Source organism: Culicoides brevitarsis, chromosome 1, assembly GCF_036172545.1.
Source record: "Culicoides brevitarsis isolate CSIRO-B50_1 chromosome 1, AGI_CSIRO_Cbre_v1, whole genome shotgun sequence".
Classification (NCBI taxonomy): domain Eukaryota; kingdom Metazoa; phylum Arthropoda; class Insecta; order Diptera; family Ceratopogonidae; genus Culicoides; species Culicoides brevitarsis.
In genome coordinates, this window is record NC_087085.1 from 41,025,069 (window position 1) to 41,037,065 (window position 11,997).

At 27.0% G+C, this 11,997-nt stretch overlaps 2 protein-coding genes and 1 non-coding gene across 3 annotated transcripts; 2 read left to right on the plus strand and 1 right to left on the minus strand.

Moving 5' to 3' along the window:
• Window positions 1-1,945: 1,945 nt before the first annotated feature.
• LOC134836318 (uncharacterized) lies at window positions 1,946-3,632 on the plus strand. The gene is made up of 2 exons (XM_063851539.1): window positions 1,946-2,102; window positions 2,182-3,632. The coding sequence occupies exons 1-2, from the start codon at window positions 1,989-1,991 to the stop codon at window positions 3,625-3,627; spliced, it is 1,560 nt and encodes a 519-aa protein (XP_063707609.1). The 5' UTR covers window positions 1,946-1,988; the 3' UTR covers window positions 3,628-3,632.
• A 475-nt stretch (window positions 3,633-4,107) lies between these two features.
• On the minus strand, window positions 4,108-6,409 carry LOC134833031 (cystathionine gamma-lyase-like). Its single transcript, XM_063847188.1, has 5 exons — window positions 6,282-6,409; window positions 6,052-6,226; window positions 5,702-5,989; window positions 4,930-5,525; window positions 4,108-4,334 (listed from the first exon to the last, which is right to left on the minus strand). The coding sequence occupies exons 1-5, from the start codon at window positions 6,293-6,295 to the stop codon at window positions 4,187-4,189; spliced, it is 1,221 nt and encodes a 406-aa protein (XP_063703258.1). The 5' UTR covers window positions 6,296-6,409; the 3' UTR covers window positions 4,108-4,186.
• A 1,004-nt stretch (window positions 6,410-7,413) lies between these two features.
• Window positions 7,414-7,486, plus strand: Trnaa-agc (transfer RNA alanine (anticodon AGC)). Its single transcript has one exon. It is a non-coding gene; the product is annotated as a tRNA-Ala (tRNA).
• The last annotated feature ends 4,511 nt before the right edge of the window (window positions 7,487-11,997 follow it).

Sequence of the window (11,997 nt, forward strand, 5' to 3'; positions counted from 1 at the left end):
AAAAAACTGTGTCAAAAACTGTGTCAAAGCTATTTTGTCAAATCTTGCTCCAAATGGATAAAAATTTGTCACAGGGCTCTAATTTATCATTTTTAATCATTTTATAACTCAAAACTATCAAAAAATTGAAACTGAAAAAAAAATTTTTCTTTGACATAGTTTTGTTTTGAAAACTAAATCAAGATTAAACTGTGTCAAAAACTGTGTCAAAGCCAATTTTGTCAGATTTTTGAAAATTGAGCTATTTACAAATTGGAAAAAAAATTTTATTTGATAGTTTTGTTTTAAAAACTCCTATTTTTGTCAAAAAATGGATAGAAATTTGTCAGAGGGCTCTAATTTATCATTTTTAATCATTTTATAACTCAAAACTGCCAAAAAATTGAAACTGAAAAAAAATTTTTTCTTTGACATAGTTTTGTTTTAAAAACTAAATCAAGAGCAAAAAAACTGTGTCAAAAACTGTGTCAATTTTTGTCTCAAAATAAAGGTTTTAACATTAGAAACAACTTTTGTTTTTTGTTTTTTGTTTTTTGTTTTCTAAATTTTGCGTTTTCAATGTACAGGAGCCATTTAAAGATGTTAGCGAAAAAAATTGATGAAAAAAAATTTAAGTCAAAATCCTCTTATTATGAGGGCTCATGTACAGATTTTTGAAAATTGAGCTATATTACCGTTCTCCGTCTCAAAATAAAGGTTTTAACATTAGAAACAACTTTTGTTTTGGAATTTTTCTAAATTTTGCGTTTTCGATGTACAGGAGCCATTTAAAGATGTTAGCGAAAAAAATTGATGAAAAAAAATTTAAGTCAAAATCCTCTTATTATGAGGGCTCATGTTCAGATTTTTGAAAATTGAGCTATATTACCGTTCTCCGTCTCAAAATAAAGGTTTTAACATTAGAAACAACTTTTGTTTTGGAATTTTTCTAAATTTTGCGTTTTCGATGTACAGGAGCCATTTAAAGATGTTAGCGAAAAAAATTTAAGTCAAAATCCTCTTATTATGAGGGCTCATGTACAGATTTTTGAAAATTGAGCTATATTACCGTTCTCCGTCTCAAAATAAAGGTTTTAACATTAGAAACAACTTTTGTTTTGGAATTTTTCTAAATTTTGCGTTTTCGATGTACAGGAGCCATTTAAAGATGTTAGCGAAAAAAATTTAAGTCAAATCCTGTTATTATGAGGTCTCACATACCGATTTTTCAAAATTAAGCTAGATCACGGTTCTCCGTCTCAAAATAAAGGTTTTAACATTAGAAACAACTTTTGTTTTGGACTTTTTCTAAATTTTGCGTTTTCGATGTACAGGAGCCATTTAAAGATGTTAGCAAAAAAATTGAAAAAAAAATTTAAGTCAAAATACTCTTATTATGAGGGCTCATGTACAGATTTTTGAAAATTGAGCTATATTACCGTTCTCCGTCTCAAAATAAAGGTTTTAACATTAGAAACAACTTTTGTTTTGGAATTTTTCTTAATTTTGCGTTTTCGATGTACAGGAGCCATTTAAAGATGTTAGCGAAAAAAATTGATGAAAAAAAATTTAAGTCAAAATCCTCTTATTATGAGAACTGTACATAAAATGGAGAAATACAATAAGTAATGTAAAATGGAAATATTTTTTTTCGAATACAATATAAATTTTATAATAAAAAAAATGAACTTGTGAAGATTTTTTTTTTTATTTTAAAGTTTGTTTCATTTTTTCTTTTAAATGAAATTTTACAGTTTCATAAAATTTTTTAAAATGTATTTAAAAATTTTTTGATTTTATTTTCTTTCAATATTTTCATATATGTATTATTCTTATAAATTTATTTATTTTTTTTTATCTTTAAAAAAATATTTAGAAATTTCAAAAATTGCTCGATTAAATCTCGAGCTTCAAGCCAACATCAATTCTCGAGCTCGAGCTTGGAATCTCTCTCATCAGCTGTCAATCGAAAAACAAAACAAACAAAAAATCTAAAAAAAATTTAATTCATGAAAAATAATGGTTGCAAGTGCGGCAACATGCTAAAAAGGTGTCAAGATGCGAAATTCTTCGAAGCCATTTACAGCTCTGAAGTTGACAAAGTCAAGGAATTTTTGGAAAAGGTAAAAAAAAATATTTTTTTTTAAATTCAAGTCACACGAACAATTAACACCTCATTAAATTGCGACGTTAATTTTTTAGGAAGTCAACATAAATGTGCAAAACAACGACGGCTACACGGCATTTCACGCCGCTTGTTGCGTCCAAAATATCGAAATTATCGAGTTATTGCTGGACAATGGCTACATGAAAGTAGATACAAAAGTAAAGACTCGCGTTGGCGACAGTGCGTTATTTTTGATTCTCACGGGATATTGCGAGGGAATTTCAGCAAAAGCTGTCAAAAAATTGGTCGAATATGATCGTGAATTAGTTGAACTTGCGGATTCGCGGGGATTCACGCCGTTACAGGCAAGTTCACGATGGGAACAACTCGATATCGTGCGGATTTTGGTAGAATTGGGCAAAGCAAATGTTTCGCGAGTCGATTGCGATGGTTGGACTGCATTGCATCACAATGCCGATTGTCGCCCAAATCTCGCAGTGATGAAATATCTCATAGATGAAGCGGGAATCGATATTTCTGTGCGAAATAACTTGAATATGACGGCTTTTGACTTGTTGCTGCACAATCATCAGGACCCGATTTTGTTGCCGGAGGATTATATTCAGTGCGTGGATTATTTGAGCGACAAATATTTCGTGAATGAGCGATTTTACACTTTTGGCACCGTTTTGAGTCTTTTTTCGCATGCCATTGTGTTCGAAAGATTCGATTTGGTGCGAAAATTAATTGAAGATTTTTACAACGAAGACGTAAATTCGCAATTTAACGTCATGAAAAGATTCATCGCGACCTTCGAAGTTGATGAAATCCCAATTTTTTATGCGTTTTGCATGATTTTGAATCCACGGCTGCGGGAAGTCACCCAATTTAATTATCGCCAATTCACGGAAGTCTTTCCCGATGTCTTGCACGAAGCTCTTGACTCGTCCGTGAAATTAGAAGTGTTTTTGGATTGTCTCGGGGCGATACGACAAATCAACTCGTGTTCCGACAAATATATCATTCCAAGTATTGCGGAGATGGAATACAATCCGCTTACCGTGGGAGACGTTCGTCGTCTGCTAAAGCTCTACAATTGCCTGATGGACTTGGATTACAAAGTTGACTTCAACAGCATCGCTTTCGGGCATTTTTTGAGCTTCCTCAGGAGTGGCTGTCAATGGAAACTGAAACATGTGGAAATCGTTTTGGCTTTTTGTACTGACAATTTTGTGCGATTGACGCGGTATTGTGATACTTTTAACATGCAACTGGATGCAGAAACGCGAAGATTGATGTATGCGGCGGATTTGCCGCAAGAAATGAAAGGACCCGAATATTTGCCGTCGCTGAAGGAAGTCGCGCGGAAAGTTGTGAGATCGAGCATTTATGATGCTTTGTTGGCGAAAGGGAGGAAATTGGGACTTCCGCCGGATTTGTACTACAAAAATAAATTGTTTGTCGAGAATATTTTGGCGTTGGAGCTGCCAACGGTTCTCACGAGGTACCTGAGGTTCATGAATAACTTACCGGTTGAGTAAAAATATTAAAAAAAAAAAATTGTAAATAAAAATTTTATGAATAAAAATTTGAATTGATTTTTTTTAATCAAAAAATTCTCTAAAAAATTTAAAAATTAATAAATTTCTTAGAATTATTTTATTTTTTAAAATAATTTTTATGATCCATTTTTAAGAAATTTTAATTTTTAAAAATTTTAAAATATTTTGATATTTTTAATTTTTTAAGAAAATTTCAAGTTTTTATTTCAAAAAAAATTTTTACCAATTTTTTTTAATTTATTTAAAAAATACTTAATTTTTTCTAATCACAAAGGTAAGGTATTTTTTCATTTTTAAAAATTATTAAAATATTTTAACTAAAAAAATTAAAAAAAATAATTAAAAAACTTTTACTTTATCAGTTTATTTAAAATTATAGAAATTACAAAATTTTTAAAATAAGTATAAAGTTAAATTTTATTATTTTTTTTTTCAACAAAATTCTGATTTTAAATCAACTTATGAAAATAAAACTTTTTATTTAATTAAATTTAGATTTTTATGCCTTTTAATTTTTTTTTTATCTTTTTTCCTAAATTTATTTTTTGATAGCAGCAAAACCTTGTTCCAAGTCTTGAATAAGATCCTCTGGATCCTCCAATCCAACACTGATTCGAATCAAATTATCCGTGATACCCAATTGAGCTCTTTGTGCGGGAGGAACGGAAGCATGAGTCATAACCGATCTAAAAAAAATAAAGAATTAATTAATTAAAATAAATAATTTTAATTTAATTTTAAAAAAAAGTTCTCAAAATTAAAATTGAGGCAAAAAATTTAAAAAAAATTTCAAAAGCTTAAATTTAAAATAAAAAAAAATATATTAAAATTCAATAGTTCATAAATTTTTTTTTCGAATTTTTTTTTTAGTAAAAACAAGCATTTAAAAATATATTTTTTACAAAAATTTGAATTTTTTTTAATTCAATTTTAAATAAACTTATTGACGTCATTAAATTAAATTAAATGAAAAAATAAAATTAAATAATTTTTATTAATTTTTTTTTAAAATTAAAAAAAAATTTTTTTTTTTTCAAAAAATTTTAACAACGAAACAAAAAATTTTTTTTAAAAAAATTAAAAAAAAATAAAAAAAAAAAAAAAAAAAAAAAAAAAAATATAAAAAAAAAAATAAAAAATTAAAAAAAAATAAAGAAATATTTGAAATTTAAAAAAAATAAAAAATAAGTTTAACATGAAACTTAAAAAAAATATTAAAAATTTATAAAAATGATTAAAAAATAAAATAAAAATTAATTTAAAAATAAAAAAAAATCTTACGGAATTTCCGCCAAACTCTCGTATCCTCCCAAACTCTCCGCTAACGTGAACAATTTGAGTGTTTTCAGCAACAAACTCGCTGCTTTTCCATCACCTTTGATATAAAATGAAAAAACTCCGCTATGCCCTCCGGTTTGTTTGACGGCAATTTCGTATTGCGGATGCGATTTGAGTCCGGGATGCAAAACGCGCTCAACCATCGGATGAGCTTCCAAATATTTCGCGATAATCATCGAGCTCCGGCGATGTTTCTCCATGCGAATGTCCAAAGTTTTCAACGAACGATTAACTTGATAACAATCGAAGGGCGATGGAACGATTCCCGTCGCATTTTGCAAATATTTCAACCGTTCATACAACTCGTCGTTGTTCATTGTCGCCGCTCCCATCACGACATCCGTGTGTCCGTTCATGTATTTTGTCAGAGAATACGCGACAATATCGGCTCCCAATTCGAGAGGTCTTTGAAGATATGGCGTGAGAAAAGTGTTGTCAACAACAACAACAATTCCCGGGAATTTATGAGCGACGGCAGAAACCGCTTTAATATCGCACGTTTTGAGCAAGGGGTTTGTCGGAGTCTCAACCCAGAACATCTAAAAGTACAAAAAAATTAATAATTTGGTATCAAAACATGTCGCGAAAGGTCGAGGTTGCCATAAAAATTAATTTAAATTGGATGTACATACAATAAATGATAAGAATTATTCATAAATTATTCATTATTATCACGAAAATTTTCTAATTTTTTGCTTTTAAAGCAATTTATCACCTTAGTTTCGCTCGTAATTGCCTTTTCCACGGCAGCCAAGTCACAAAAATCGACAAAATCTACTTTGATGCCCATGGAAACGACAAAATTCCTCAAAAGTCGGTTCGTGCCGCCGTACAAATCGTCGCCGGCTATTACATGATCGCCCGTTTTCAGTAAATTAATGATTGTTGTTGTCGCTCCGAGTCCCGAAGAGAACGTCAATCCATATTTAGCGTTTTCAATTGAAGCCAAACACATTTCCAAGACATTTCTTGTTGGGTTTCCCGAACGACTGTATTCGAATCCCTAAAAAAAATTCAAAAAAATTATTTAAAAAAAAAATTTTATAAGGATTCTCCAAAATTTACTCCTTCTTGAATTTGTGCCGGCGCATGTTGCTTAAAAGTCGTCGATAAACTAATTGGAGGCACGACAGCTAAACTGTTCCATTGGTCGGGTTCTTGTCCAGCGCGAATGGCTTTTGTTGCGAAGCCTTTTGGTGCAGTCAGGAATTTCTTTAAATCGTCGTCGACATTGAAAAATCTGAAAAATTAAAAAAAAAATTAATGAAATTCTTGTTAATTATTGGAAAAAATACTTTTTTGTGTCCATTTTGTATAAAGGTAAGTCGAAAAATTATAAATTTTAATTTAAAACAAAACAAAGACAACACACCACGAGGAAGTTCGCGACAAAACTGACGTCAAAAATGTGTTTCAAAGAGAAAATAAACAAAAAGAGGGAGAAGAGGTCACTGTACAATTATTACTTAACATATATGATTTGACGAAACACACTACACGTGAATACGTAACATGTTGTCTGTAAGAATTTTTTATGAAGAATTGGAGAATGAGAGGAATTTTGTTATCTTCTTGAGATTTTTTTTTGTTTAAATTTTGACAATTCATCAAAAATGCCGGCTTTTATGAGGGTCAAACAAATTTACGTGCAAAAAAATAAATCAAAAATTTTTTGACAGCTCATTTCACTCATTAGCTGATAAAAAGGTGTCAGAGATAGTAAAAACTGAAAATTATTAAAATTAAAATAAAATAAAAAAAATTAGAATAAAAATTCAAAAATAATTTAAAAATTATTTTTTTAAAAATATTAATAAATAAATAAAAAAAATTATTTTATATTTTAATAAAAAAATTAAATTAAATTAAAAAAAAAATAAAATTTAAATTAAATAAAATAAAAAATAATTTAATAAAAAAATTTAAAATTTAAAAATTTTAATTAAATTAATTAAATTTAAAAAAATCTATAAATTTTTTAAAATAATTTTTTAATTTATTTGAACTAAAAAAAATAATTTAAAATAAATTTTAAAAAATTAATCTATACATTTTTTTAATAATTTTAAATAATTTAATAATTTGAACTAAAAATATAATTTTAAATAAATAAAAAAATAAATCAATTAATTTTAATTGAGAAATAAATTAAATCAAAAAATACTCAATAAATTAATTTTAAAAAAATTAAATCTAATTTTTTTTATTTTAAATTTAGAAAAATATTTTTTTTTCTATAAAAGGAAATTCGCGCCATTTTTTCAAACCTTACCAAAAAAGCATTCGAAAATATGTCGCAATATAACCCCATCTAAAATTTTTCCCTTGCTCTACTTTATCGTCCATACGTAAAATGCTTCATTGTATGAACTCGATTCAGTACAACAAAAAAGTATAAATACGACTTTTATATCTCTCTTAGTATATGGGATTGTGGCGCAATTGGTAGCGCGCTCGCTTAGCATGTGAGAGGTACCGGGATCAATACCCGGCAGTTCCAAGTGAAAACTTTTTTTTTTATTTTTTTTTTAAATTAAAAAAAATATTTTTTACATTTTTTTTTAGAAATAAAGAAAAATCGAAAAAAAACCTTGAAAAATAAAAAAAAGTTAATAAAAAAAATTTTTTTAAATAAAAATCTTTTGTAACTGACCTTCCTTAACCACGTGACTCATTAACATAAAACAACTTCAAAAGAGAATTTTCTCGCATTTTGCTCTGAAAATAAATTTCTCTACAGACACAGACGAAAAATTCTAACTGCTAGAACAAAAATAAAAGAAAAATCTTATAAGACATTCCGTGCAACATGTTGTGCGTTTGTATAAATGTATTCAAGTCGAGGATTGTTTTTTTTCAATTCTTACAAGAAAAAAGAATATTTATTTTAACTTTTACACTAACACATGAAAAATTTTCCGAAACTAAGGGTTCTATTAGTGCGACAGAAAATTTTTAAAATCAGTTTCGTTCGATATTCGGAGGAGATAATTTCGTTTGGAGAAATTTCTTCTTGCCGGAGTGCAGTGCGCGCATACACGTGCCAAAAATATTTCACAATTCTTGTGAAATTTCACCTCATAAAAAGTTCCTAAATTAAATAATAATGAAATTTTAAACATTTCCTGTGTGAATTTTTTTCTTTGTGTTTAAGTGCCTTAAATAAATTTAATAAAAAATTGTGTGCAAAAATTATTATTATTTAATAAAAAATAATTAAATTAATTTAAAAAATAAATAAAAAAAATAAAACAAAAATTATTTGATTAAAAAAACAAATAAAATTAAATTAAATTCTGTGGAAAAATAAATAAAAAAAAGTCGCGACTTGGAATGTCGAGAAAACGCGAGTGTTAATGATGATTATTTATTATTTTTATTAGTATTAAAGTAAAATAATATTTTATGAAAAGACGAAGAGAAAAATCGGAAGCCAAGTTTTAAACATTCAACGCGAATCGGAAGTAAAACGAAATAATAAATAACTAATTGCTTTAAAAAAAAAAGAAATTTTTCAACAAAGACGGTAATTTGTTAGATGCTGTTTTTTAAACGTACCAAAATATTTGAAATAAATTACCTCGCACGCACACCGAAAAAAATATTGGATTACTTCTGCTGCTTTCACTGACGACGCGGCGATGATGATGTAAAATTTTTCTTCCCAATAAAGCGACAATAAGGTAAGAATTTTACAAAGTAATTATATGGGTGTTGCTTCTTATACCATAAAAAGGGAGGAAATAAATATAAAAAAAAATACGGAAGAAAAATAAACGAAGAGACAAAATACCAAAAATTGATTGATTGTTCCCTAATGCGTTTAGGTAAATGAACTTTAGCGCCCCAGCAGCAGCAACAAAACAAAAATCGACGCAAATGAGATCGCTATTGACGTGTAAATTCCTTCAGCTCGTCATCAGGATGCCAAAAGGGACCGAAATCTGTCGCGATATAATCTTTTTTTCGTGATATCGGAAGACTTTTTTCGACTCTTAATGATGTCGTCGTCGACGGAGAAACTTTTCTTAACCTTGCGCGAGATAGACATCTAAACATATATTTTTTTTTTGCAAATAAATACGCGGAATCTGGTCTGAAGTTTATAAATATATGTGTGTCGACGACGTGTGGCGATTGTTTTGGATGAAAATGTCACGGAAAATGTTTATTTATTTGTCTGCCCAGCAAATGAGGAATTTTAACAAGCGCGATTTTTTTATTTATTAATTTTTGAATCAATCTTAATTAGAAAAATCAACAGGAAATGGGAAAATTTTTTAAATTCGTTCAAAAAATATTTGTCACAGGTCAAAAAAGATTCATATTTAGGAAAATGCAATAATTAAAAATATTTTATTTTTATTTTGATTTTTAAAATTTAAAAAAATTTAATCAAATAAAATAATTTTAAAAATTTGAAAATAATTTTAAAAATTTTTAAAAATTTTAATTATTTGAAATTTTATAAAAATATTTTAATAATAAAAAAAAATATATTTAAAAATTTTTTTAATTTTAAATTAATTTTATTTTTTTTTCAATTTTTAATTTTTTTCTAATTATTTTTTTTTTTATTTAAATTTAATACTAAAATTAATTAATTAATTTAAATAAAAAAAAAATATTTTATAAAAAAACTTACTTTTAAAAAATATTTTTTTTTAATTTTAATTAAATTTTTAAAAAATTTTTATTTAAAAATTAAAATTTTCAATTTTTAAATAATTAAAATAATTAATTGATTTTATTTTCTTTAAAAAAAATTTTTGAATATTTTTCAATTGATTTTTTTCTATAAATTCAATACTGCAAATTATTTTTTATAATTTAAATTCGATTTAAAAAAAATAAATCATTTTTATTTCTTGCAATTTCCTTCTGTGAAAATAAAATAAAAATAAATTTCGTATAAATAATTTTAGAAAATTCCTCTCAACACAAAATTCCGCGTGATTTATTAATATTTCCACAAAAACTCGAAATAACATTCAAATTAGTTAATTTCAAGATGACAAATTTCTACCATTTAATTGAAAAGGTTCATAAATTTCCCCGAAATACTTTTCGCCCCGACGAGAGTAAACAATAACAGCAATCGATTAATGTCATCGTCACCTTTTTAAAAGCATTATATTTGTTTTTAACAACTATTACAACATTCCTTTATTGATTTAGACAATTTAATGTTCGACATGGCATAACAACAAATGGTTATTGCGCGTCGACACCCTTCCTTTTTTTTCAATGTTTCAAAGAAATTCTTCTGACTTGCAGCGCGGATGCATTTTCCGCCGTTGCGTCACGTCAAATCACAAATGAGCCGAGAAACAGCAGTTAAACGCATAAAACGGGATTAGAGCGATTTCATTTTCTCCCGGAAAAAATTATCGTCGTTTTATTTAAAGGGACTGTAATTTATGGGTTTTGATAATGACTACAAGAAGAGCCCCATAAAGTTTTTTTTTTGTTAAAAGGGCATAAAAGATTGTTTAAATTGTTGTACATTGAATGTCAAAGATCAAGACCATTCATGGTAAAAACATGGTTTGGTACACATCTTGTTTGTTTCTTCATCGTTCGGAGAATTAAACACGTGCTTTACATAAAATTGCACTAAACATCCGTTTTTATGATTTGAATATTCTATTCAGTGACGGGATTTATAGTTTTTTTTTAAATCAAAAAAATAATTAATTGAATTAAATTTAAATAAATTAAATTATATTAATTTTAAACAATTAATTTTATTTAATTAATTAATTTTAAAAAATTTTAATTTATTTAATTCATTAAATTTTTAATTAAATTCAATAATATTTTTTTAATCAAATTAAATTAATTTTAATTTAAATTTAGTGAATTAATTTTTTAAAATTTGATTTATTAAATTTTTTATTAATAAATTAATTAAATTAGTTAAAAAAATAAAATTTAAATTTATTTAAATTAGAATTAAATTTAAAAATTTGAATAAAAAAAAATAAATAAATTTTTATTAATTTTTTAAAATAATTTTAATTAAATTAACTAATTATTTAAATTTAAAAAAAATTAATTTAATTTAAAAAATTAAAAAAAAAATATTTAAATAAATTTAAATAAATTTTGAGCCTTTTTTGAACTTGGTTTGAATTAATTGAAATAATTTTGAGGCTGAAAAAAAATATTTAATTATTTTTTAAAAAATAATTCTACTTACCTCAGGTCTTCAAAATTTTCCCGTCACTGATTTGAGCATAGAATAGATGAGAGGATGGAACATGCGAACAACTATAATTATTATAATATTTTGAACGATGTTTATGTTGTGTGAGGAGACACGATTCTTCGCTCCATCTTCCATGTTCTTCTTGTCTTCTTGCCGTTTTCGTTGCAAAAAAAAAAACGTTTAATTAAACCCTTTAAGACACGACATCATGCCGCATGCACACAACTGCGATGAAAAACTTTTCCTCCTACATATTTTAAATTTTTAATTGTATTTTAATGGAATTTCCATGGAAAAGTTGATGGATTTCACAAAAGTTTCACTCTCTCCTTCGGCATGACGACGACGACGAGACACGTACTTGACCAAGTTCTTAAGTGTGTTTAAATTTATGTGATAGTAATTGCATGAGACATCTTAAATTTATGACTTGGAAGAAAATTTGAGTGATTCTCGCATAGACGATGAAGCGAGAGTTCAAGATCCTTTTTTTCTTTTGTGAAACATAAACAAGCTTATGACTTTCGAGTTCATTAACCATCAACTTGATCATCGTCAGCGTTCGTCGTCGTCGTCGCATGTGTGTGCCAGTCCCAATAATGAAGGGATTATAAACAACATTGATGATAATAATAATAAATTTTTTGTTGTGAGTTCAGTTTTTTTTCGGAAGGAGGTCGCCTCATAAATTTCACATTTTTTACGTGACTTTTAACTCGACAACGGCGATGATTCTCATGATAGGCACTGATGAGAATAAGACGACGGCGCGACGAAAATCCCGGTGTGTGTTTTATAAA

Bases quoted from the DNA above. Each gene is read 5' to 3' on its own strand.
- LOC134836318 (XM_063851539.1), top strand. From the start codon at position 1,989: ATGAAAAATAATGGTTGCAAGTGCGGCAACATGCTAAAAAGGTGTCAA. The intron at 2,103-2,181 runs GTAAAAAAAAAT...TTAATTTTTTAG, and splicing joins TCAAGGAATTTTTGGAAAAG to GAAGTCAACATAAATGTGCA.
- LOC134833031 (XM_063847188.1), bottom strand. The intron at 5,990-6,051 runs GTAAATTTTGGA...AATTTTTTTTAG, and splicing joins CGGCACAAATTCAAGAAGGA to GGATTCGAATACAGTCGTTC. The intron at 4,335-4,929 runs GTAAGATTTTTT...TATTTTTTTTAG, and splicing joins GAGAGTTTGGCGGAAATTCC to ATCGGTTATGACTCATGCTT.